This window comes from Scyliorhinus canicula, chromosome 18, assembly GCF_902713615.1.
Source record: "Scyliorhinus canicula chromosome 18, sScyCan1.1, whole genome shotgun sequence".
Lineage (NCBI taxonomy): Eukaryota > Metazoa > Chordata > Chondrichthyes > Carcharhiniformes > Scyliorhinidae > Scyliorhinus > Scyliorhinus canicula.
Window position 1 is genome coordinate 73,953,151 of NC_052163.1, and position 26,837 is coordinate 73,979,987.

At 51.0% G+C, this 26,837-nt stretch overlaps 1 protein-coding gene across 1 annotated transcript in view; it reads left to right on the top strand.

Annotated features, from left to right (window-relative positions):
- Positions 1–26,837, top strand: part of LOC119953372 (lipoprotein lipase-like) — a 67,887-nt gene that overhangs the window by 1,618 nt on the left and 39,432 nt on the right. The window contains exon 2 of the mRNA XM_038777567.1: positions 26,500–26,687. Within this exon, the coding sequence (XP_038633495.1) occupies positions 26,500–26,687 (188 nt within the window). The remainder of the gene's footprint in view (positions 1–26,499; positions 26,688–26,837) is intronic.

A 26,837-nucleotide genomic window follows, 5' to 3' on the forward strand; every position in this document is an offset into this window, starting at 1 on the left:
CATCTCGGTGCAGACAGCATCTCGGTGCAGACAGCGTCTCGGTGCAGACAGAGTCTCGGTGCAGACAGCATCACGGTGCAGACAGCATCTCGGAGCAGACAGCATCTCGGTGCAGACAGCATCTTGGTACAGACAGCGTCTCGGTGCAGACAGCATCACGGTGCAGACAGCATCACGGAGCAGACAGCGGCTCGGTGCAGACAGCGGCTCGGTGCAGACAGCGTCTCGGTGCAGACAGCATCACGGAGCAGACAGCGTCTCGGTGCAGACAGCATCTCGGTGCAGACAGCATCACGGAGCAGACAGAGTCTCGGTGCAGACAGCATCTCGGTGCAGACAGCATCACGGAGCAGACAGCGTCTCGGTGCAGACAGCATCACGGTGCAGACAGCGTCACGGTGCAGACAGCATCACGGTGCAGACAGCGTCTCGGTGCAGACAGCATCACGGTGCAGACAGCGGCTCGGTGCAGACAGCGGCTCGGTGCAGACAGCATCTAGGTGCAGACAGCGTCTCGGTGCAGACAGCGTCTCGGTGCAGACAGAGTCTCGGTGCAGACAGCATCACGGTGCAGACAGCGTCTCGGTGCAGACAGAGTCTCGGTGCAGACAGCGTCTCGGTGCAGACAGCGACTCGGTACAGACAGCGTCTCGGTGCAGACAGCATCTCGGTGCAGACAGCATCACGGAGCAGACAGCATCTCGGTGCAGACAGCGTCACGGAGCAGACAGCGTCTCGGTGCAGACAGCGTCTCGGTGCAGACAGCATCACGGTGCAGACAGCGTCTCGGTGCAGACAGCATCACGGTGCAGACAGCATCACGGAGCAGACAGCCTCTCGGTGCAGACAGCCTCTCGGTGCAGACAGCGTCTCGTTGCAGACAGCATCACGGAGCAGACAGCGTCTCGGTGCAGACAGCATCACGGAGCAGACAGCCTCTTGGTGCAGACAGCGTCTCGGTGCAGACAGCATCACGGAGCAGACAGCGTCTCGGTGCAGACAGCATCACGGAGCAGACAGCATCTCGGTGCAGACAGCATCTCGGTGCAGACAGCATCTCGGTGCAGACAGCGTCTCGGTGCAGACAGCGTCTTGGTACAGACAGCGTCTCGGTGCAGACAGCATCTCGGTGCAGACAGCATCACGGTGCAGACAGCATCACGGTGCAGACAGCGGCTCGGTGCAGACAGCGGCTCGGTGCAGACAGCGTCACGGTGCAGACAGCGGCTCGGTGCAGACAGCGGCTCGGTGCAGACAGTGGCTCGGTGCAGATAGCATCACGGAGCAGACAGCATCACGGAGCAGACAGCGTCTCGGAGAAGACAGCATCACGGAGCAGACAGCGTCTCGGTGCAGACAGCATCACGGTGCAGACAGCATCACGGAGCAGACAGCATCACGGAGCAGACAGCGTCTCGGTGCAGACAGCATCACGGAGCAGACAGCGTCTCGGTGCAGACAGCATCACGGAGCAGACAGCATCTCGGTGCAGACAGCGTCTCGGTGCAGACAGCGTCTCGGTGCAGACAGCATCTCGGTACAGACAGCATCTCGGTGCAGACAGCATCATGGTGCAGACAGCGTCTCGGTGTAGACAGCATCATGGTGCAGACAGAGTCTCGGTGCAGACAGCATCTCGGTACAGACAGCGTCTCGGTGCAGACAGCGTCTCGGTGCAGACAGCATCACGGTGCAGACAGCATCACGGAGCAGACAGCATCTCGGTGCAGACAGCATCTCGGTGCAGGCAGCATCACGGAGCAGACAGCGTCTCGGTGCAGACAGCATCACGGTGCAGACAGAGTCTCGGTGCAGACAGCATCACGGTGCAGACAGCGTCTCGGTGCAGACAGAGTCTCGGTGCAGACAGCATCTCGGTACAGACAGCATCTCGGTGCAGACAGCATCATGGTGCAGACAGCGTCTCGGTGTAGACAGCATCATGGTGCAGACAGCGTCTCGGTGCAGACAGCATCATGGTGCAGACAGAGTCTCGGTGCAGACAGCATCTCGGTACAGACAGCGTCTCGGTGCAGACAGCGTCTCGGTGCAGACAGCATCACGGTGCAGACAGCATCACGGAGCAGACAGCATCTCGGTGCAGACAGCATCTCGGTGCAGACAGAGTCTCGGTGCAGACAGCATCACGGTGCAGACAGCATCACGGTGCAGACAGCGTCTCGGTGCAGACAGCATCACGGAGCAGACAGCATCTCGGTGCAGACAGCATCTCGGTGCAGACAGCATCACGGAGCAGACAGCGTCTCGGTGCAGACAGCGTCTCGGTGCAGACAGCATCTCGGTGCAGACAGCGGCTTGGTGCAGACAGAGTCTCGGTGCAGACCGCATCTCGGTGCAGACCGCATCTCGGTGCAGACAGAGTCTCGGTGCAGACAGCATCTCGGTACAGACAGCATCTCGGTGCAGACAGCATCATGGTGCAGACAGCGTCTCGGTGTAGACAGCATCATGGTGCAGACAGCGTCTCGGTGCAGACAGCGTCTCGGTGCAGACAGCGTCTTGGTACAGACAGCGTCTTGGTGCAGACAGCGTCTTGGTACAGACAGCGTCTCGGTGCAGACAGCGTCTCGGTGCAGACAGCGTCTCGGTGCAGACAGCATCTCGGTGCAGACAGCGTCTCGGTGCAGACAGCATCTCGGTGCAGACAGCATTTCGGTGCAGACAGCATCTCGGTGCAGACAGCATCTCGGTGCAGACAGCATCACGGTGCAGACAGCATCTCGGTGCAGACAACATCACGGTGCAGACAGCGTCTCGGTGCAGACAGCGTCTCGGTGCAGACAGCATCACGGTGCAGACAGCGTCTTGGTGCAGACAGCATCTCGGTGCAGACAGCGTCTCGTGCAGACCGTCTCGGCAGACAGCATCACGGTGCAGACAGCATCTCTGTGCAGACAGCATCACGGAGCAGACAGAGTCTCGGTGCAGACAGCATCACGGTGCAGACAGCATCTCGGTGCAGACAGCATCACGGTGCAGACAGCATCACGGTGCAGACAGCGTCTCGGTGCAGACAGCGTCTCGGTGCAGACAGCATCTCGGTGCAGACAGCATCTCGGTGCAGACAGCGGCTCGGTGCAGACAGCATCATGGTGCAGACAGCGTCTCGGTGTAGACAGCATCTCGGTGCAGACAGCATCACGGAGCAGACAGCATCTCGGTGCAGACAGCATCACGGAGCAGACAGCATCTCGGTGCAGACAGCGTCTCGGTGCAGACAGCGTCTCGGTGCAGACAGCATCTCGGAGCAGACAGCATCTTGGTGCAGACAGCATCTCGGTGCAGACAGAGTCTCGGTGCAGACAGCATCACGGTGCAGACAGCATCTCGGTGCAGACAGCATCTCGGTGCAGACAGAGTCTCGGTGCAGACAGCATCACGGTGCAGACAGCATCTCGGAGCAGACAGCATCTCGGTGCAGACAGCATCTTGGTACAGACAGCGTCTCGGTGCAGACAGCATCACGGTGCAGACAGCATCACGGAGCAGACAGCGTCTCGGTGCAGACAGCATCACGGTGCAGACAGCATCACGGAGCAGACAGCGTCTCGGTGCAGACAGCATCTCGGTGCAGACAGCATCACGGAGCAGACAGCGGCTCGGTGCAGACAGCGGCTCGGTGCAGACAGCGTCTCGGTGCAGACAGCATCACGGAGCAGACAGCGTCTCGGTGCAGACAGCGTCTCGGAGCAGACAGCATCTCGGTGCAGACAGCATCACGGAGCAGACAGCGTCTCGGTGCAGACAGCATCTCGGTGCAGACAGCATCACGGAGCAGACAGCGTCTCGGTGCAGACAGCATCTCGGTGCAGACAGCATCACGGTGCAGACAGAGTCTCGGTGCAGACAGCATCACGGTGCAGACAGCGTCTCGGTGCAGACAGAGTCTCGGTGCAGACAGCATCTCGGTACAGACAGCATCTCGGTGCAGACAGCATCATGGTGCAGACAGCGTCTCGGTGTAGACAGCATCATGGTGCAGACAGAGTCTCGGTGCAGACAGCATCTCGGTAGCAGACAGCGTCTCGGTGCAGACAGCGTCTCGGTGCAGACAGCATCACGGTGCAGACAGCATCACGGAGCAGACAGCGTCTCGGTGCAGACAGCGTCTCGGTGCAGACAGCATCTCGGTGCAGACAGAGTCTCGGTGCAGACCGCATCTCGGTGCAGACCGCATCTCGGTGCAGACAGAGTCTCGGTGCAGACAGCATCACGGAGCAGACAGCATCTCGGTACAGACAGCATCTCGTTGCAGACAGCATCATGGTGCAGACAGCGTCTCGGTGTAGACAGCATCATGGTGCAGACAGCGTCTCGGTGCAGACAGCGTCTCGGTGCAGACAGCATCTCGGTGCAGACAGCGTCTCGGTGCAGACAGCGTCTCGGTGCAGACAGCGCCTCGGTGCAGACAGAGTCTTGGTACAGACAGCGTCTTGGTGCAGACAGCGTCTTGGTACAGACAGCGTCTCGGTGCAGACAGCATCTCGGTGCAGACAGCGTCTCGGTGCAGACAGCATCTCGGTGCAGACAGCGTCTCGGTGCAGACAGCATCTCGGTGCAGACAGCATCACGGTGCAGACAGCATCTCGGTGCAGACAGCATCACGGTGCAGACAGCGTCTCGGTGCAGACAGCGTCTCGGTGCAGACAGCATCACGGTGCAGACAGCATCTCTGTGCAGACATCACGGAGCAGACAGAGTCTCGGTGCAGACAGCATCACGGTGCAGACAGAGTCTCGGTGCAGACAGCATCACGGAGCAGACAGCATCTCGGTGCAGACAGCGTCTCGGTGCAGACAGCATCTCGGTGCAGACAGCGTCTTGGTGCAGACAGCATCTCGGTGCAGACAGCCTCTCGGTGCAGACAGCCTCTCGGTGCAGACAGCATCTCGGTGCAGACAGCGTCTTGGTGCAGACAGCATCTCGGTGCAGACAGCGTCTCGGTGCAGACAGCATCTCGGTGCAGACAGCGTCTTGGTGCAGACAGCATCTCGGTGCAGACAGCATCACGGAGCAGACAGCATCTCGGTGCAGACAGCATCACGGTGCAGACAGCATCTCGGTGCAGACAGCGTCTCGGTGCAGACAGCATCTCGGTGCAGACAGCATCTCGGTGCAGACAGCATCTCAGAGCAGACAGCATCTCGGTGCAGACAGCATCTCGGTGCAGACAGCATCTCGGTGCAGACAGAGTCTCGGTGCAGACAGCGTCTCGGTGCAGACAGCGTCTCGGTGCAGACAGCATCTCGGAGCAGACAGCATCTCGGTGCAGACAGCATCTCGGTGCAGACAGAGTCTCGGTGCAGACAGCATCACGGTGCAGACAGCATCTCGGTGCAGACAGCATCTCGGTGCAGACAGAGTCTCGGTGCAGACAGCATCACGGTGCAGACAGCGTCTCGGTGCAGACAGCATCACGGAGCAGACAGCATCTCGGTGCAGACAGCATCTCGGTGCAGACAGAGTCTCGGTGCAGACAGCATCACGGTGCAGACAGCATCTCGGTGCAGACAGCATCTCGGTGCAGACAGAGTCTCGGTGCAGACAGCATCACGGTGCAGACAGCGCCTCGGTGCAGACAGCATCACGGTGCAGACAGCATCTCGGAGCAGACAGCATCTCGGTGCAGACAACATCTTGGTACAGACAGCGTCTCGGTGCAGACAGCATCACGGTGCAGACAGCATCACGGAGCAGACAGCGTCTCGGTGCAGACAGCATCACGGTGCAGACAGCCTCACGGAGCAGACAGCGTCTCGGTGCAGACAGCATCTCGGTGCAGACAGCATCACGGAGCAGACAGCGGCTCGGTGCAGACAGCGGCTCGGTGCAGACAGCGTCTCGGTGCAGACAGCATCACGGAGCAGACAGCATCTCGGTGCAGACAGCATCACGGAGCAGACAGCGTCTCGGTGCAGACAGCATCTCGGTGCAGACAGCATCACGGAGCAGACAGCGTCTCGGTGCAGACAGCATCACGGTGCAGACACCGTCACGGTGCAGACAGCATCACGGTGCAGACACCGTCTCGGTGCAGACAGCATCACGGAGCAGACAGCGTCTCGGTGCAGACAGCATCACGGTGCAGACAGCGTCTCGGTGCAGACAGCATCACGGTGCAGACAGCATCACGGTGCAGACACCGTCACGGTGCAGACAGCATCACGGTGCAGACAGCATCACGGTGCAGACAGCGGCTCGGTGCAGACAGCATCACGGAGCAGACAGCATCACGGTGCAGACAGAGTCTCGGTGCAGACAGCATCTAGGTGCAGACAGCGTCTCGGTGCAGACAGCGTCTCGGTGCAGACAGAGTCTCGGTGCAGACAGCATCACGGTGCAGACAGCGTCTCGGTGCAGACAGCGTCTTGGTGCAGACAGCATCACGGAGCAGACAGCGTCTCGGTGCAGACAGCGTCTCGGTGCAGACAGCGTCTCGGTGCAGACAGCGTCTCGGTGCAGACAGAGTCTCGGTGCAGACAGCGTCTCGGTGCAGACAGCGACTCGGTACAGACAGCGTCTTGGTGCAGACAGCATCTCGGTGCAGACAGCATCACGGAGCAGACAGCATCTCGGTGCAGACAGCATCACGGAGCAGACAGCGTCTCGGTGCAGACAGCGTCTCGGTGCAGACAGCATCACGGTGCAGACAGCGTCTCGGTGCAGACAGCATCACGGTGCAGACAGCATCACGGTGCAGACAGCGTCTCGGTGCAGACAGCATCACGGAGCAGACAGCCTCTCGGTGCAGACAGCCTCTCGGTGCAGACAGCGTCTCGTTGCAGACAGCATCACGGAGCAGACAGCGTCTCGGTGCAGACAGCATCACGGTGCAGGCAGCCTCTCGGTGCAGACAGCCTCTCGGTGGAGACAGCCTCTCGGTGCAGACAGCGCCTCGGTGCAGACAGCATCACGGAGCAGACAGCGTCACGGTGCAGACAGCATCTCGGTGCAGACAGAGTCTCGGTGCAGACAGCATTTCGGTGCAGACAGCATCTCGGTGCAGACAGCATCTCGGTGCAGACAGCGTCTCGGTGCAGACAGCATCTTGGTACAGACAGCGTCTCGGTGCAGACAGCATCTCGGTGCAGACAGCATCACGGTGCAGACAGCGGCTCGGTGCAGACAGCATCTCGGTGCAGACAGAGTCTCGGTGCAGACAGCGTCTCGGTGCAGACAGCGTCTCGGTGCAGACAGCATCTCGGTGCAGACAGCGTCTCGGTGCAGACAGCATCACGGTGCAGACAGCATCTCGGTGCAGACAGCAGTCTCGTGCAGACAGCATCTCGGGGCAGACAGCATCGGTGCAGACAGCGTCTCGGTGCAGACAGCAGTCTCGGTGCAGACAGAGTCTCGGTGCAGACAGCATCACTTGTACAGACAGCGTCTCGGTGCAGACAGCAGTCTCGGTGCAGACAGCATCACGGTGCAGACAGCGGCTCGGTGCAGACAGCAGTCTCGGGTGCAGACAGAGTCTCGGTGCAGACAGCAGTCATCGGTGCAGACAGAGTCTCGGTGCAGACAGCGTCTCGGTGCAGACAGCGTCTCTGTGCAGACAGCATCACGGTGACAGACAGCGTCTCGGTGCAGACAGCAGTCTCTGTGCAGACAGCATCACGGATGCAGACAGCGTCTCGGTGCAGACAGCGTCTCGGTGCAGACAGCATCAAGGTGCAGACAGCATCACGGTGCAGACAGCATCACGGTGCAGACAGCATCTCGGTGCAGACAGCGTCTCGGTGCAGACAGCATCACGGTGCAGACAGCATCACGGTGCAGACAGCATCACGGAGCAGACAGCGTCTCGGTGCAGACAGCGTCTCGGTGCAGACAGCGTCTCGGGTGCAGACAGCGTCTCGGTGCAGACAGCATCACGGTGCAGACAGCGTCTCGGTGCAGACAGCATCTCGGTGCAGACAGCGGCTCGGTGCAGACAGCATCACGGAGCAGACAGCATCACGGTGCAGACAGCGTCTCGGTGCAGACAGCATCTCGGTGCAGACAGCGGCTCGGTGCAGACAGCATCACGGTGCAGACAGCATCACGGTGCAGACAGCATCACGGTGCAGACAGCATCACGGAGCAGACAGCATCTCGGTGCAGACAGCATCACGGAGCAGACAGCGTCTCGGTACAGACAGCGTCTCGGTGCAGACAGCATCACGGAGCAGACAGCGTCTCGGTGCAGACAGCGTCTCGGTGCAGACAGCATCACGGTGCAGACAGCATCACGGTGCAGACAGCGTCTCGGTGCAGACAGCATCACGGTGCAGACAGCATCACGGAGCAGACAGCGTCTCGGTGCAGACAGCGTCTCAGTGCAGACAGCGTCTCGGTGCAGACAGCATCACGGTGCAGACAGCGTCTCGGTGCAGACAGCGTCTCGGTGCAGACAGCATCACGGTGCAGACAGCGCCTCGGTGCAGACAGCATCACGGAGCAGACAGCGTCTCGGTGCAGACAGCATCACGGAGCAGACAGCATCACGGAGCAGACAGCATCACGGAGCAGACAGCATCACGGAGCAGACAGCATCACTATGCAGATAGCGCCTTGGTGCAGACAGCATCACGGAGCAGACAGCATCACGGAGCAGACAGCGTCTCGCTGCAGACAGAATCACTATGCAGATAGCGCCTTGGTGCAGACAGCGTCTCGGTGCAGACAGCCTGCCGGTGCAGACAGCATCACGGAGCAGACAGCATCACGGAGCAGACAGCATCACGGAGCAGACAGCGTCTCGGTGCAGACAGAATCACTATGCAGACAGCATCATGGACCATACGTGTCTCGAAGCTGCTAATTGCTGCTGGGCTTCACTGAGCTCCAACCCCTCGGCAGCCCTGAGCTAACATTAGCGTTTTTAAAAATTACTTTATCAGATTTACAAAGCCAGAGCTCCGAGTGTGGACAGGGGCGAACCCCTAATCCAGGTCCTCGCCTGCTCCAAAAACCAATTCAAATTGAATCCAATTCATGTGCCCCACAAGAGAGACATACCAGATCCAGGCATTCCACCTGACCTCTTGCTTTTCAGCTGCGGCCTTTTCAGTACCTGAATCACTTTGTCACGTGGCTTTGTTTTTCACGGCAACATGCCGGCTCTCATGGTCTGCTTTTCATGACAGAAACCAGTCACATGGGTTTGTTTCTCGTGCCATACAGCCCACGGGCACCTTGTCGTTTGGTCTCCCCATCAGTCTGTGGTTCACAAATTAGCTTACTTCTCACATTAAACACATCCTGTATTGCAGTCAGGGCACCATCCCAGTCCTGTCGCGAGAATCACTTTGTTTTCCAACAGGTGAATAAATCCCTCCATTGCTCCATTGCTGGCAGCTGATCCAGGGAATCCAAAAACCAAAATGTTCAGCCAGTTTCCCCGCCACCTCCTGCACTCGACAATTTCCCCGGTGCGCTGTAGGAATGTTTTTCATTATCCGACTCTTTGTGTGTGAAAGTTGGTTCTCGACACGGATCAGTTTTCCCTTTGCAGATCCTCAGACAGCCTTTGACCTTCCTGCATCTTTAATATTAACTTCTCTTTGCCGTGGGTTAGTTGTTTTCCAGCTGCAGTCTGTCTAGCCTTAGGAGCTTGGGCTCTATTTACCACATAAACAGGGAACAGTCCAAGATGTTCCTCCTGCAAATTCTCCGGCTCTTTCACCTCTACTGGTTTGTTGAGACCCTGAGTATCTAATACTTCCAAATTTGCTAAATCATGACCCAGTATAAAATCCAGAATAGACCACAAACAAACCCCACAGTGACTCTAAGTCACTTCCATCAATCAACTTTATACAAGGGAAAAGGTTTATAATACCCATTAGTACTTTTTCTTTCATCAAACAAGATGGAAGACAAGGGGCTGAATTCTCCTTTAGCTGGCGCCAAAATCGTGAAACGTGGTTGGCCGGAGAATATGTTCCAATGCCAAAATCACGGTGGGCACCAATTTGACGCCAAATCATAATTCTCCGTCACCTCGACAGCGGCGTCAATGCGGTCTGGAAAGCACAGACAGTAAACACTGTTTGCATGTCATTAGCGGGCCCAACCTGGTGATTCTCCAAGGCTTCCTCGATGCTCGGCCTCCGAGGCCGAGTTCCCGATGGCACAGTTCACTTGTGCTTTTAAAAATGGTGAAACTGGCTTTGTGGCTGCTGAGGGAGAGATAGGGGGTTTGGAAAGTGTCCAACATCACCATAGTTTGCTGCCACTTGTGCCGCTGGCCAGGGTGCATCTGCAAGGGTTGGGTGGAGTAGCGGGGGGTGGTCAGGAGATGGGCTGTGGGGTTGGGGTGGACGGGCAGAGAACACCATTGCTGCAGCCGGCAAGGCAGCCATGCAGCTGCGCACGCTGCTGACTGCCCACTGTCATCTTAGGGCCACAGATCAGATAGGTGACTCCCCCAGGCCAACCCCCCTCTATATGTCCTCTAGCCCAGTTGACCCATCAGCTGTACGGGCACACTCCAATACAACCAGTGCCATCTTGTTGGCTGGGATGGTGTGTGTGGGGAGGCTGCAGCTTGTCAGCCTCCTGACTGTTAATCTCAGACCCGGCAATGCCCTCACTATTTTCCATTGGAATAGATTGTGTTCCACGTGGCGCCGGTGCTAGTTCCTCCACAGTTGCTGAATTGATCCATGTTTGGCGCCAGTTTTGCTGTCGTGATAGTCCACGGATCCTACATCGGTGTCAACAGAAACAAAGAATCCCACCCAAGACGTTTTGTCAGCCACCATTGATGACTGAACTGTCCCAATGGCTCTCAAAATAATAAACTGGTTACCTGTTCTGTTGAAGGAGTAAGAGATTACTTCTCCCTTGGAGAGAAAAATTGTAGAACCTCCAACAAGCTGACTTCATCAGTTTCCAAGGAAGAATCCCCTTGACTACCCTAAACCCTATCTTCCATTTTGACAGGTTCTGAGGAAACACTTTGGACTTTACCACATCTGCTTGTTTTGACACTTGTTTTCTTCACTGATACAGTCTTTTCCAAAAGCTTCCTAAGTGTCCCTATTACTGTTACTGAGTTGCCATTCAGCTTCCGGCAATTTGCTTTTGCATGCCCAGTCATCATACTTTTCATGACAACGCGCACCAATGCTCTCAGCAAAAATGTAGGGGATGAATAATGGGCTGCACTGTAATTGTTTGCGTGCAGCTCGGCTACCATTTGGGTTGCAATGCAGTATCTATTGTGCTGAAACTCTGAGTGCTGCAGCCCTGAATTGTCTAGCCCTGTATCCCAGAACTAGCTGTACCACAAACTAAGCTGCTCCAGCACAGCTACAACACAGGCGTCTCCTGACCATTGATTAGTTATGTCCAGTCTACAACAAACAGGACAAATCCAAACCAGCAAACTGTCTGAAACGACAGCAATCAGCAGCAAAATGATGGAAAGTATAATTGACAGTTTGTAAGGGCCCTTCCTGTTCATTCCCTCATTTCCTATTTCTTTATTTTGTGATGCACTATCAATTACAACGAGACGAGAGTAGAATGTAATCGAGGCTTTATTACACAGAGATGTGTGGCCTCCTACAGCAGCTGGCAAAATGGCTGCTGTTCTGAGAGCACACACATTTATACTCCACCTACTGGGCGGAGCCAGCAGGCAGGGATCTACCCCCGTATCTGTAGTACAGGGGCCTTACCGTAATACCCATATATACAATATAATACAACAGTGGTGACTACCACATTTTGTCATTATCATTTTTGGGGATGGATGGATTTTTAATAGAGACATACCTTTAAGTTGAGCAGGGGAAGTGAGGAAATCAAAAGTTGCAAAATAGTACACTGTGCTATGAAGATTTAGATTTTGAACAGAAGAACTTAGACTTTATGGCACCCAGGAGATTGGAAGGATTCGGTTCGATTGGTTGACTGGTGGCCAATGGATGGCCAAGGACTGTATTCTGTCTGGCAACCGACAGCAATTGGGTCTTGTACGGTGGGCTTTTTATAGAGAACCCCATAGAAAGCTCCTGGACATGGGGAGGAGAGCTTGTGTGTTGCTCTTTCTCCCTCTCTCTCTCCCGAATGTTTCCTACCTGCTGTTTCTGACTCTGCAGAGAGGTCCCGAGATCCTGTTGAGTCTACAGTAAAAATCATTATGGACTGAAAGCAAAGACACCATCCAACTGGAGGCCTAGACTGAAGAAAGATCGAACTGGAAGATGTCCATCTGAAACAGAGACTCTTAGTATTATTTTACGCCCTCTTTTCCCTCTCTGTCTGTCTTGTGTGTGGGTTGAGGGTGGGACGAGTTAAGGGGGGGGGGGGTTATAAATTAGGTGAGGCATTTTCAAAGTGGGGGTTGCGACTCGCCCATGAGTCATGGGCGGGTGTCGGGAGGGTCGCGGAGCCGTCCATCATGGAATTCCCGATCGTGTGAATTCGCACGCAACGGCCGGCTTTTCAGAATGGCGGCTCTGAACGGCTTTGAAAATGACGGCCGCAACAAAATAAAAAAATGCGGGCGCACTGCGCATGCGTGCCCGCTCATCGGGGCGCATGCGCAGAACCAAACAAAAAGCACCACCTCCTACTGACATCAGCCCGCTGACCCAGGAGAAGATTTCTTTTTAAATTAATGCAATCTTCCACACCAACAACCAGCCAGTGCTCACAGATGCTCAGTTTGGGTTTTGCCAGGGCCACGTGGCTCCAGACCTCAACAGTTTTGGTCAAAAGAGCTGAATGCCAGAGGTAAAGTGAGAGTGACAGCCGGAACATCAAGACACCAATTCATCAAGTGTGGCATCATGGAGCCCTAGCAAAAGTGGAGTCAATGAGGATCAGGATTGTGGGTCAGGTGAGGGGAGGGGGGTCATACCAAACCCGAAGAAAGATGGTTGTGGTTGTTGGAGATCAATCATTTCAGTCCCAGGACATCACTGCAGGAGTTCCTGTGGGTAATGTCTTAGGATCAACTATCTTCAGCTGTGTCATCAATATCCTTCCATCCATCATAAGGTCAAAAGTGGGATGATTGTTGATGATTACATATTGCTTATTTGCAACTGCTCAGATAATTCCATATGTAGCAGGATTTGGACAACATTCAAACTTGGGAAGATAAGTGGCAAGGAGCAGTCATGCTGCACATGTTTCAGGTAATGAGCATCTCCAACAACATAAGCACCAACTCATGACATTCAACTGAATTGCTGAATCCTGCAATGTTAACATTCAAAGGGTCATCCTTGACTGAAATATACCAGCCTTGTAAACGTCATGGTTACTAGAGCAGGTAGGAAGTAGAAAATTCTACAGCGTACAGCTCAGCTTATGGCAAAGTGGCACCCCATCTACTAAGTAAATCAGTGAGGCCCCTCCAGTCCCAGCACAATGTATCTACATGATAATCTTCAGCAGCAACTCTTAAACATCTGACCGTCACTATCTACAAGGGCAAGGTATGGAAACACTATCACTTCCAGATTTCACTGCAAGTCACACAAAAACTCCACTTGATCATTATTCCTTCATCATTGCTGGGCCAAAGGTTTTGGCCTCCGTACCTCAGCATTATGGCAATAGCTTCAATGCATGGACTGCAGATGTTCAATATGGACCACCAACACCGCCAATACCATGTTTCCAAGGGGCAACATTACTAATGTTTCCAAGGAAGAAACATTATTGGGGGAACCAGTTAAAGTTGGCAGCAACGCCACCCACAATTACTACGGGCAGAACGTTCCTCAAAAATGGCAATGTGTCAAGTTCTAACTGAAAACTGATGTGTTTTTCCTCAGAATCCTGACACTTTGCTAAAAAAAATCAGGGAGGGCATGTTGAGTGCCATGACTCTGGTGGGGTGGGGCCTATTGAGCCTGCAAGCCCGGCTCCACAGAGGCGCCCTGATCTCAAAGTCAAGGCCTGCATCACCCTGCCACCCATGGATATCGGGACCCCTGGCAGACAACAGGAACAACACTAACCCTGGAGGACAGAGGGACAACCTGCCCCCCACCAGTCAATGTTCACACCAAGTAGACATCAGGGTGACCCATACCACCCCGCCCCCCTCCAATCATTGCTTTTTTAAAAAGCATATTTTCATAAAAACAAACCAAAGCAGAAGCAGAATTGTACAACATTACAAATAACTAACACTCACCTCCAGCACCTTGGACATGACATCCGCAAACCGCTGCCAGAACCCCTTCAGCTTTGGATGTGCCCAGAACATGTGGACAAGATTTGTGGGCCTCCCTGCGCGCCGCCCACACCTATCCTCTACTCCCTCAAAGAACCTACTCATCCTCGCCACCGCCATATGGGCCCTGTAAAGTATCTTAAACGAAATAAGGCCTAGCCTCGCACATGACAAAGCCTCAGCCCACGTTTCGGCCTCCATCTCCTCTCCCAGCTCCTCCTCCCACATACGCTTTATATTCCCCACCGGGGCCCCCTCTCACTCCATCAGCTCCCTGTAAACATCGGAGACCTTCCCCTCCACTATCTTCTCCTTCCACAGTATCTTATCCTTCAACTCCAAATTGCACCAGCCCAGGGAAGGATGGCACCTCCTTCTTCACAAAATCCCGAACCTGCAAGTACCTGAAACCATTCCCCCTGGGCAACTCATACCCTTCCTCCTGGTCCTCCAATTTCATGAAACTGCCCCCTACAAACAGGTTGCCGAATCACTCAACCCCTGCCTGCTGCCACTTCCGAAACCTTGCATCCAGCCCTCCCTCTGGTGCAAATCTATGGTTGTCACAAATCGATGCCCACATCGTGGCACCCTCCAGTCCCAAATGCTGCCTGCACTGCCCCTACGCCCTTAAGGCAGACACCACCCCTGGACTCATGTAGTGTCTGGCTAGTGAGAATGCAGAGGTGCTGTTTACAATGCCCTCAAGTCCGTTCCCCCACAAGAAGGCGCCTCCATCCGCCCCCATGCCACCCCCTCCCCCACTACTCATTTCCTAACCAAGGAGATGTTCGCCGCCAAGTAGTCGTTCATTATATTCGGCAATGCAAGTGCCCCCCCCCCTCCTCCCTCCCATGGGCAGGGTCTACCCCGCCCAAACAAACCCAGGGATCAACGCATTAACCTTTTTAAAGAACGGCTTCGGGGCAAAGATCGGGAGGCTCTGAAATACGAACAGGAACCTTAGCAGCACTGTCACTTTTACTGTCTGCATCCATCCCGCCAATCACAGTGGCAGCACCTCTTGATGCCCCCCTTTCATCTGCTCCACCAGCTGAATCAAATTCAACTGGTGCAACTGCGCCCAGCCTCGCATCACCTGAATGCACAGATATCTAAAACCCGTCCCCACTACCTCAAACGGCAGCTCTCCTAACCTCCTCTCCTGCCCTCTGGTCTCAATCAGGAACACCTCGCTCTTTCCCATGTTCAACTTGTACCCGGAGAACTGGCCAAAATCCTTCAAGATCCTCATAATACCCCAATACCACCCATTGGTCTGAAAGGTGTAACAGCAGCTCATCTGCATACAGTGAAGCCCTGTGCTCGCCCCCCCCCCCCACGCTCCCCCTCACCACCCGCACAATCCCTTTCCAATCCCTCGACACTCTAAGCACCGTTTCCAGCTGCTCTATTGCCGAAGTAAAGAGCAACAGGGAGAGTGGGCTTCCCTGCCTTGTCCACCAATGCAGCCCAAAATATCCTGATCTCACCCGATTCATCCGCACACTTGCGACCGGCACCTTGTACAGCAACCCCTGCCCAAAACTGCCCCAGCACATCCCACAGGTATTCCCACTTCACCCGGTCGAAAGCCTTCTCCGCGTCCATCACCACCAGCACCTCCACCTCCTGCCCCTCCGAAGGCAACATAATTACATTAAGCAGCCTCCTCACATTCGCCAACAACTGCCTCTCTTTCACAAACTCCATTTGGTCCTCACCTATCACCCCCGGGACGCAGCCCTCAATTTGTGAAGCCAACACCTTCACCAACAACATCTACATTCAATAGCGATATAGAACATAGACATAGAACAGTACAGCACAGAACAGGCCGTTCGGCCCTCGATGTTGTGCCGAGCAATGATCACCCTACTCAAACCCACGTATCCACCCCATACCCGTAACCTCTTAACCTTACTTTTTAGGACACTACGGGCAATTTAGCATGGCCAATCCACCTAACCCGCACATCTTTGGACTGTGGGAGGAAACCGGAGCACCCGGAGGAAACCCACGCACACACGGGGAGGATGTGCAGACTCCACACAGACAGTGACCCAGCCGGTAATCGAACCTGGGACCCTGGAGCTGTGAAGCATTTATGCTAACCACCATGCTACCATGCTATCGGACGGTACGACCCACACTGCTCCGGATCCTTGTCCTTTTTCAATGTCAGGGAGATGGATGCCTGCGATAGTGTAGGGGGGGGGAGTTCCCCCTCTCCCGAGCCTCATTGTTTGCCCTCAGCAGCAGTGGCCCCAGGTCTATAAAACTCCACTGGGAACACATCCAGGCCTGAGGCCTTCCCTGCCTGGATCACCCCCATACTCTCCACCACCTCCCTCAACCCCAATCCCTGCACCAGCTTCTGATCCACCCTCGGAAACTCGACCAGGAACCATCACATTCCCTCCACCCCGGACGGGGGCTCCGACTCATACAACCACCTATAAAAATCCTCAAACACCCCATTCACCCCCACCGGGTCCGGCACCACCCTTCCCGTCCCATCCTTCGCTCTACCAATCCTGCTTCCTCAGCTGGTTGGCCAATATCCTACTCGTCTTCTCCCCATACTCGGTATATTGCTCGCCTGGTCCTCCGCAACTGCCCTCCAGCCTTCCCCGTGGGTACCAATTCAAACTCCATCTGTCTCCGTGGCTCCGAATACCTTTTGTCATCCCTCAGGATCTCCTCTACTAGCCACTGCCCTTTCACCTTCCCTTCTGTGCCCGATAAACTCACCCTGAACCACCGTCTTCAGTGCCTCTCACAGCACCTACCCCGTGTCACTGAGCTCCAAATACCACGAATAGCGGCCCTCACCCACTCACATATTTCCTCATCCGCCAACAACTCCACATCCACTGCGGTTGCTGCCTCCCTCTGCACCCCCATCCACTCACCAATCCACCCAAAGCAGCACGTGATCGGAGACCACGATTGGCGAATACTCCGAGTCGATCACCCTCGCCAACAACGCCTTGTCTACCACGAAAAAGTTAATCCAGGAGTACAATTTTCTTATGGGCCAGGGTTTAAAAACTCAAAATTTTTAATTTGGCTAGGGTGAGCACAAAAGCCTACCCTTCAGGTGTGATTCAACAGTCTTCCCAGACACTTTAATCAAAATATGCTTTCTTCTAAGAACTGAGTTAACATTTATATTACACAGCAAAATTCTTTATCAATTACAAACATAAAGACATCCACCCAGCTACAGTAATCTATGTATAATACTTAATGAATTCCCCCTTAACTGTTCCAATTCAAAAACAAAATTGCATAAACCAAAAAAACCCTTTTCAAGGGCGTGGCCCAGCACTCTGCATTCTCACTTGAAGAAGACTGACTTTTCCTGAGATTCTGACACCGTCTCACCAGCAAGTTTAAACCCTTCCAGAAGTCAAACTATATCTTTTAGGTTACCAAATCAGCTTTAATAAAGTTTTTTTATTACTGGAACAACTCTTTAAAATGAAAATAGAAAGACAGGAACAAAACACTTCTTTTTTCCCTGAGTCCACAGCAGTCAAATCTGAATGTGAAACTAAGAAAACTTCACAACAACAGCTTAGCCCCAGCCGCACAATGACATCGCTGAAGCCATGTGATAAGTTAAAACCTTTCTTAAAGGGACACTCCCATGACAATATAATAATAATCTCAAACTGATATCTCACCGCCACAAATGGAGGTTCAGTTTGTATCCTGAAGATGCGGTATATGGAAGTTCAGGTTGTATTCTGAAGATGCGGTATATGGGGGTTCAGGTTGTATTCTGAAGGTGCGGTATATGGGGGTTCAGGTTGTATTCTGAAGGTGCGGTATATGGAGGTTCAGTTTGTATCCTGAAGGTGCGGCATATGGAAGTTCAGGTTGTATTCTGAAGGTGCGGTATATGGGGGTTCAGGTTGTATTCTGAAGGTGCGGTATATGGAGGTTCAGTTTGTATCCTGAAGGTGCGGCATATGGAAGTTCAGGTTGTATTCTGAAGGTGCGGTATATGGGGGTTCAGGTTGTATTCTGAAGGTGCAGGTTGTATTCTGAAGGTGTGGTATATGGAAGTTCAGGTTGTATTCTGAAGCTGCGGTATATGGAAGTTCAGGTTGTATTCTGAAGGTGCGGTATATGGAAGTTCAGGTTGTATTCTGAAGGTGCGGTATATGGAAGTTCAGGTTGTATTCTGAAGGTGCGGTATATGGAAGTTCAGGTTGTATTCTGAAGGTGCGGTATATGGAGGTTAAGGTTGTATTCTGAAGGTGCGGTATATGGAAGTTCAGGTTGTATTCTGAAAGTGCAGGATATAGAGGTTTAGGTTGTATTCTGAAGATGCGGTATATGGAAGTTCAGGTTGTATTCTGAAGGTGCGGTATATGGAAGTTCAGGTTGTATTCTGAAGGTGCGGTATATGGAGGTTCAGGTTGTATTCTGAAGGTGTGGTATATGGAGGTTAAGGTTGTATTCTGAAGGTGCATTATATGGAAGTTCAGGTTGTATTCTGAAGGTGCGGTATATGGAAGTTCAGGTTGTATTCTGAAGGTGCGGTATATGGGAGTTCAGGTTGTATTCTGAAGGTGCGGTATATGGAGGTTCAGTTTGTATCCTGAAGGTGCGGCATATGGAAGTTCAGGTTGTATTCTGAAGGTGCGGTATATGGGGGTTCAGGTGTATTCTGAAGGTGCAGGTTGTATTCTGAAGGTGCGATATATGGAAGTTCAGGTTGTATTCTGATGGTGCAGGTTGTATCCTGAAGGTGCGGTATATGGAAGTTCAGGTTGTATTCTGAAGGTGCGGTATATGGAAGTTCAGGTTGTATTCTGAAGGTGCGGTATATGGAAGTTCAGGTTGTATTCTGAAGGTGCGGTATATGGAAGTTCAGGTTGTATTCTGAAGGTGCGGTATATGGAGGTTAAGGTTGTATTCTGAAGGTGCGGTATATGGAAGTTCAGGTTTTATTCTGAAAGTGCAGGATATAGAGGTTTAGGTTGTATTCTGAAGATGCGGTATATGGAAGTTCAGGTTGTATTCTGAAGGTGCGGTATATGGAAGTTCAGGTTGTATTCTGAAAGTGCAGGATATAGAGGTTTAGGTTGTATTCTGAAGATGCGGTATATGGAAGTTCAGGTTGTATTCTGAAGGTGCGGTATATGGAAGTTCAGGTTGTATTCTGAAGGTGCGGTATATGGAGGTTAAGGTTGTATTCTGAAGGTGCGGTATATGGAAGTTCAGGTTGTATTCTGAAGGTGCGGTATATGGAAGTTCAGGTTGTATTCTGAAGATGCGGTATATGGAGGTTCAGGTTGTATTCTGAAGGTGCAGGATATAGAGGTTTAGGTTGTATTCTGAAGGTGCGGTATATGGAAGTTCAGGTTGTATTCTGAAGGTGCGGAATATGGAAGTTCAGGTTGTATTCTGAAGGTGCAGGATATAGAAGTTCAGGTTGTATTCTGAAGGTGCGGTATATGGGGGTTCAGGTTGTATTCTGAAGGTGCAGGTTGTATTCTGAAGGTGTGGTATATGGAAGTTCAGGTTGTATTCTGAAGGTGCGGTATATGGAAGTTCAGGTTGTATTCTGAAGGTGCGGTATATGGAAGTTCAGGTTGTATTCTGAAGGTGCGGTATATGGAGGTTAAGGTTGTATTCTGAAGGTGCGGTATATGGAAGTTCAGGTTGTATTCTGAAAGTGCAGGATATAGAGGTTTAGGTTGTATTCTGAAGATGCGGTATATGGAAGTTCAGGTTGTATTCTGAAGGTGCGGTATATGGAAGTTCAGGTTGTATTCTGAAGGTGCGGTATATGGAGGTTCAGGTTGTATTCTGAAGGTGTGGTATATGGAGGTTAAGGTTGTATTCTGAAGGTTCGTTATATGGAAGTTCAGGTTGTATTCTGAAGGTGCGGTATATGGAAGTTCAGGTTGTATTCTGAAGGTGCGGTATATGGGGGTTCAGGTTGTATTCTGAAGGTGCGGTATATGGAGGTTCAGTTTGTATCCTGAAGATGCGGCATATGGAAGTTCAGGTTGTATTCTGAAGGTGCGGTATATGGGGGTTCAGGTTGTATTCTGAAGGTGCAGGTTGTATTCTGAAGATGCGGTATATGGAAGTTCAGGTTGTATTCTGAAGGTGCGGTATATGGAAGTTCAGGTTGTATTCTGAAAGTGCAGGATATAGAGGTTTAGGTTGTATTCTGAAGATGCGGTATATGGAAGTTCAGGTTGTATTCTGAAGGTGCGGTATATGGAAGTTCAGGTTGTATTCTGAAGGTGCGGTATATGGAGGTTAAGGTTGTATTCTGAAGGTGCGGTATATGGAAGTTCAGGTTGTATTCTGAAGGTGCGGTATATGGAAGTTCAGGTTGTATTCTGAAGATGCGGTATATGGAGGTTCAGGTTGTATTCTGAAGGTGCAGGATATAGAGGTTTAGGTTGTATTCTGAAGGTGCGGTATATGGAAGTTCAGGTTGTATTCTTTAGGTGCGGAATATGGAAGTTCAGGTTGTATTCTGAAGGTGCAGGATATAGAAGTTCAGGTTGTATTCTGAAGGTGCGGTATATGGGGGTTCAGGTTGTATTCTGAAGGTGCAGGTTGTATTCTGAAGGTGTGGTATATGGAAGTTCAGGTTGTATTCTGAAGGTGCGGTATATGGAAGTTCAGGTTGTATTCTGAAGGTGCGGTATATGGAAGTTCAGGTTGTATTCTGAAGGTGCGGTATATGGAAGTTCAGGTTGTATTCTGAAGGTGCGGTATATGGAAGTTCAGGTTGTATTCTGAAGGTGCGGTATATGGAGGTTAAGGTTGTATTCTGAAGGTGCGGTATATGGAAGTTCAGGTTGTATTCTGAAAGTGCAGGATATAGAGGTTTAGGTTGTATTCTGAAGATGCGGTATATGGAAGTTCAGGTTGTATTCTGAAGGTGCGGTATATGGAAGTTCAGGTTGTATTCTGAAGGTGCGGTATATGGAGGTTCAGGTTGTATTCTGAAGGTGTGGTATATGGAGGTTAAGGTTGTATTCTGAAGGTGCGTTATATGGAAGTTCAGGTTGTATTCTGAAGGTGCGGTATATGGAAGTTCAGGTTGTATTCTGAAGGTGCGGTATATGGGGGTTCAGGTTGTATTCTGAAGGTGCGGTATATGGAGGTTCAGTTTGTATCCTGAAGATGCGGCATATGGAAGTTCAGGTTGTATTCTGAAGGTGCGGTATATGGGGGTTCAGGTTGTATTCTGAAGGTGCAGGTTGTATTCTGAAGGTGCGATATATGGAAGTTCAGGTTGTATTCTGATGGTGCAGGTTGTATTCTGAAGGTGCGGTACATGGAAGTTCAGGTTGTATTCTGAAGGTGCGGTATATGGAAGTTCAGGTTGTATTATGAAGGTGCGGTATATGGAAGTTCAGGTTGTATTCTGAAGGTGCGGTATATGGAGGTTAAGGTTGTATTCTGAAGGTGCGGTATATGGAAGTTCAGGTTTTATTCTGAAAGTGCAGGATATAGAGGTTTAGGTTGTATTCTGAAGATGCGGTATATGGAAGTTCAGGTTGTATTCTGAAGGTGCGGTATATGGAAGTTCAGGTTGTATTCTGAAAGTGCAGGATATAGAGGTTTAGGTTGTATTCTGAAGATGCGGTATATGGAAGTTCAGGTTGTATTCTGAAGGTGCGGTATATGGAAGTTCAGGTTGTATTCTGAAGGTGCGGTATATGGAGGTTAAGGTTGTATTCTGAAGGTGCGGTATATGGAAGTTCAGGTTGTATTCTGAAGGTGCGGTATATGGAAGTTCAGGTTGTATTCTGAAGATGCGGTTAGGGTAGCGGCATAGATGCGGCAGCAGGGTAGCATGGTGGTTAGCATAAATGCTTCACAGCTCCAGGGTCCCAGGTTCGATTCCCGGCTGGGTCACTGTCTGTGTGGAGTCTGCACGTCCTCCCCCTGTGTGCGTGGGTTTCCTCCGGGTGTATTTATAGCTCTCCCGCTCGTGTTTGCTCTGTTGTTTTGTATCTGGTCAATCTACGATCACCACATCCCCCTTTTTCTCATTACATAGTTTCTGTACATCATTAAAGAAATTTTATACAAAACAGTAACTTATGATATGCGTATCTATACAAGTGGTGATGCTATTGCCTTAGTTAACAAAGCCAATGTATTTATATGTCCAATCTTAATAAAAACATTTATGAGTCCAAACTTGATGAATTTGTTCAGAGCTTTTTTTCTTTTTGTTGTTGATGACGTGGTGATATTGATATTGCAAGTCCGCTGTGAATGTTGTTGGTGTTCCTTGTTATCTTAAGTACCCAATGCGTCATCCCGAGGTGTCTGCATGGTCACATCACTGATGTTGACTGGCATGGACTTTTTTTTTCTGTGCTTGTGGTGTTAAGTGAAGAGAACAAAAAGAATTCCGAAACAACAAAAGATGATTTGTTTTTCGAAGATTACCTCTCAGACATGGCTGAGTCAGTCGGACATGCTTATCACAGCATCAGCGACACGGTCGCAAAGCACAACACGAACCAACTCGTGGTAGATGAATCCAACCAAGATGATTTGGTTTTCAAAGAATACTACTCAGACACAGCTGAGTCAGTCGGATATGCTAATCACAGCATCAGCGACACGGTCGCAAAGTTCAACACGAATCAACTCGTGGTAGAAGAAGCCAACGAAGATGAAATGGGTTTCAAAGAATACTACTCAGACATGGAGGAGTTATTTGGACATGCTGATCACAGCATCAGCGACACCGTTGCAAAGCTCAACACGAATCTACTCATGGTGGATGAATCCAACACCATGGTGCCATGGCAGCTCGTCGATACATTGGATGACAGCAATACCCAAGACGAAGACGACGCCACACAGAGAGCACAGGAAGACTCCACGGAGCGAGCGATGACAGGCTCCACAGCGCGAGTGATGAAAGACGCCAACAGGGATGCCAGCAAACACTCCCGGGCGGACACCAAGCATGAACAAGACCATGAAGGTAAACCCGCTGTACCTGAGCAACCGCAAGCAGACTATGAAAGTCTACCAAGCTCACAGGAACAAGAAGAAAGAGCGGACTATGAAAGTCCAACACGCTCACAGGTACAAGAAGAAAAAGCAGACTATGAAAGTCCAACACGCTCACAGGAACAAGAAGAAAGAGCAGACTATGAAAGTCCAACACGCTCACAGGAACAAGAAGAAAGAGCGGACTATGAAAGTCCAACACGCTCACAGGAACAAGAAGAAGACAATGCACCTCTGCCCACTGCATGCGAAGACAGTGACAAGGTGATCACACTCAACGTACAGGATCACAGTGAGACTGACAGTTCTCAGCTTGTCTGTACCGAAGCACAGAGCGAAAACAGTGACAAGGTGCTCGCACTCGACGTACAGGATCACAGTGAGACTGACAGTTCTCAGCTTGTCTGTACCGAAGCACAGAGCAAAAACAGTGACAAGGTGCTCGCACTCGACGTACAGGATCACAGTGAGACTGACAGTTCTCAGCTTGTCTGTACAGAAGCACAGAGTCGGGCCACCCAACAGTCCAGAGAGACGATGCCGAAAGAAAACATGCAGATTTTGACTCCAGAAGAGGAGCACCTGGAGCCCAGAGAGACAACGCCAAAAGAAAACATGCAGATTTTGACTCCAGAAGAGGAGCACCTGGAGTCCACAGAGACAATGCCGAAAGAAACCATGCAGATTCTGACTCCAGAAGAGGAGCACCTGGAGTCCAGAGACATCAAACAAAAAGAAACCATGCAAATTTTGACTCCAGAAGAGGAGCACCTGGAGTCCAGTGAGACAACATCAACAGAAATCATGAAGATTTTAACTCCAGAAGCGGAGCACCAAGAGTCTAGAGAAACCACGTCAACTGAAATCATGCAGATTTGGACTCCAGAAGAGGAGCGCCGAGAGTCCACAGACACCGCGTCAAATGTAATCAAGAAGATTTTGACTCCGGAAGACGAGCACCAAGAGAGCAAAGATGCGGAATCCAATTCTCCACAACTGATTGATGTCACCTGCACCGATGCAACATCAGATCATTCGCACCACTCGCGAGACGGAATGCTCAATGACTCAAATTATCCACTCGGGACACTCATAGAGTATAACAAGAAAAACAAAAGTCAAAAGAAACACAGCAAGAACAAAAACAACATGAAGCGCGACAAGACCAACAACAATAGCAAGAAGCACAGCAGAAACGAGAACGACAACAGCAAGAATAAAAGCAACATGAAGCGCAACAAGACAAACAACAACGTCAGGCACAAATATAGCGACAACGACAGGGACAGAAACAACAAGAATGGCAACAAACACAACAAAGTCAGGAACAAAGATAGCGACAACACCAAAGACAGAAACGACAAAAACAGCGACAAGTACGGCAACGAAAACAACAAAAACAAGAACGACAGAAACAACAGCAATGAAACAACGACTTGTACACAATGGAACTACTTGGCACATGACGGACAATGCCACAGCGCATGGCAAAACGATGACAAGACTACAAACATGTCATGGGATGACGACGAATCGCATAAACACACGTCTGCTCCAGAACGAGCAAGCACACCAGCATCCAAGGCGGATGAGACAATAATCAACACCACAAGCACAGAAAAAAAAAAAAGTCCATGCCAGTCAACATCAGTGATGTGACCATGCAGACACCTCGGGATGACGCATTGGGTACTTAAGATAACAAGGAACACCAACAACATTCACAGCGGACTTGCAATATCAATATCACCACGTCATCAACAACAAAAAGAAAAAAAGCTCTGAACAAATTCATCAAGTTTGGACTCATAAATGTTTTTATTAAGATTGGACATATAAATACATTGGCTTTGTTAACTAAGGCAATAGCATCATCACTTGTATAGATACGCATATCATAAGTTACTGTTTTGTATAAAATTTCTTTAATGATGTACAGAAACTATGTAATGAGAAAAAGGGGGATGTGGTGATCGTAGATTGACCAGATACAAAACAACAGAGCAAACACGAGCGGGAGAGCTATAAATACACTGGGACAGGATGTACAATTTTCTTTAACGATGTTCAGAAAATATGTTAAGAGAAAAAGGGGGATGTGGTGATCACAAGTTAACCAGATGCAACACAACTGAGCGACCACTAGAGGGAGCACGGGAGAGCCATATAAATAGATCAGGACAGGAAGTGGGAAACACTTCACAGCAGGCGGGCTGGTAAGCAGGACACACAGCAAGCAAAGCTGGTAGTTAGCACTGGAAGGTAGTTCTAGGTCGAGCTCTGGAAACTGAACGAACTCACAATAAAGCATCTTCTCCACACTTGAGACTACGAGCTTTATTAAGACACGAGGAACAGTGCGGTATATGGAGGTTCAGGTTGTATTCTGAAGGTGCGGTATATGGAAGTTCAGGTTGTATTCTGAAGGTGCAACATATGGAGGTTCAGGTTGTATTCTGAAGGTGCGGTATATGGAAGTTCAGGTTGTATTCTGAAGGTGCAACATATGGAGGTTAAGGTTGTATTCTGAAGGTGCGGTATATGGAAGTTAAGGTTGTATTCTGAAGGTGCGGTATATGGAAGTTAAGGTTGTATTCTGAAGGTGCGGCATATGGAGGTTAAGGTTGTATTCTGAAGGTGCGGTATACGGAGGTTCAGGTTGTATTCTGAAGGTACAGGATATAGAGGTTTTGACGTGTGGTGTATGGAGGTCTGGATTTCTGTAATATGAGCTGTTCAGTAATTCCTCTGGGTTACACCCTTAGATTTCATAGATGTCTTAGAATTTACAGTGCAGAAGGAGGCAATTCGGCCAATCGGGTCTGCACCGGCTCTTAGAAAGAGCACCCTACCCAAGCCCACACCTCTACCCTATCCCCATAACCGCCCCTTCTTATACTGAGTGTGATGATGAGGCCATAGAGGGAAAGACTTCTGGAATTCTGACAACATGGATTCTAAAAGAAAATAAAAACAAATGGTCGCAGGGGAAAGCAGTTGCTTTTCTAATATTTGGAGAATGAACTATGGAGCAAACATCATGATGGAGATGAGTTGATATGGCCTCTAGCAATAGAGGACCAGTCTACAATACATCAGCCCCTCCAGGAATATTCATTTATCCTTTGACTCATGATCCAGATGTGTCCCTTGACCCTCTATCTGTGTGTTCAGTGTATTTTATAGGAGTTAGCAGCCAGTTTGTTTCCAGTTCCTCCAAGTGTCAGTGAACGTTTAGATAAACTATTCCTCTGCCTGCATTCCAGGTAGTGCCCTTGAGCAGCACAGCAACAATATTGAAGATCTGAACTCCATTAAAACCAAGTTCTCACTGCGATATAGTTCGAAAGCAGATGAAGACCTGTGTTATATAGTCCCTGGACATGTGGATTCTCTAAGCAAATGTGGCTTCAACACAACTTCCAAGACTTTCCTAATCATCCATGGCTGGAGTGTGAGTATAGAATCATAGAAATTACAGTGCAGAAGGAGGCCATTCGGCCCATTGAGTCCGCACCGGCCCTTGGGAAGAGCACCCGACATAAGGCCACGTCTATACCCTATCACCGTAAACCGGTAACTCCACTTAACCTTTTGGACAGTA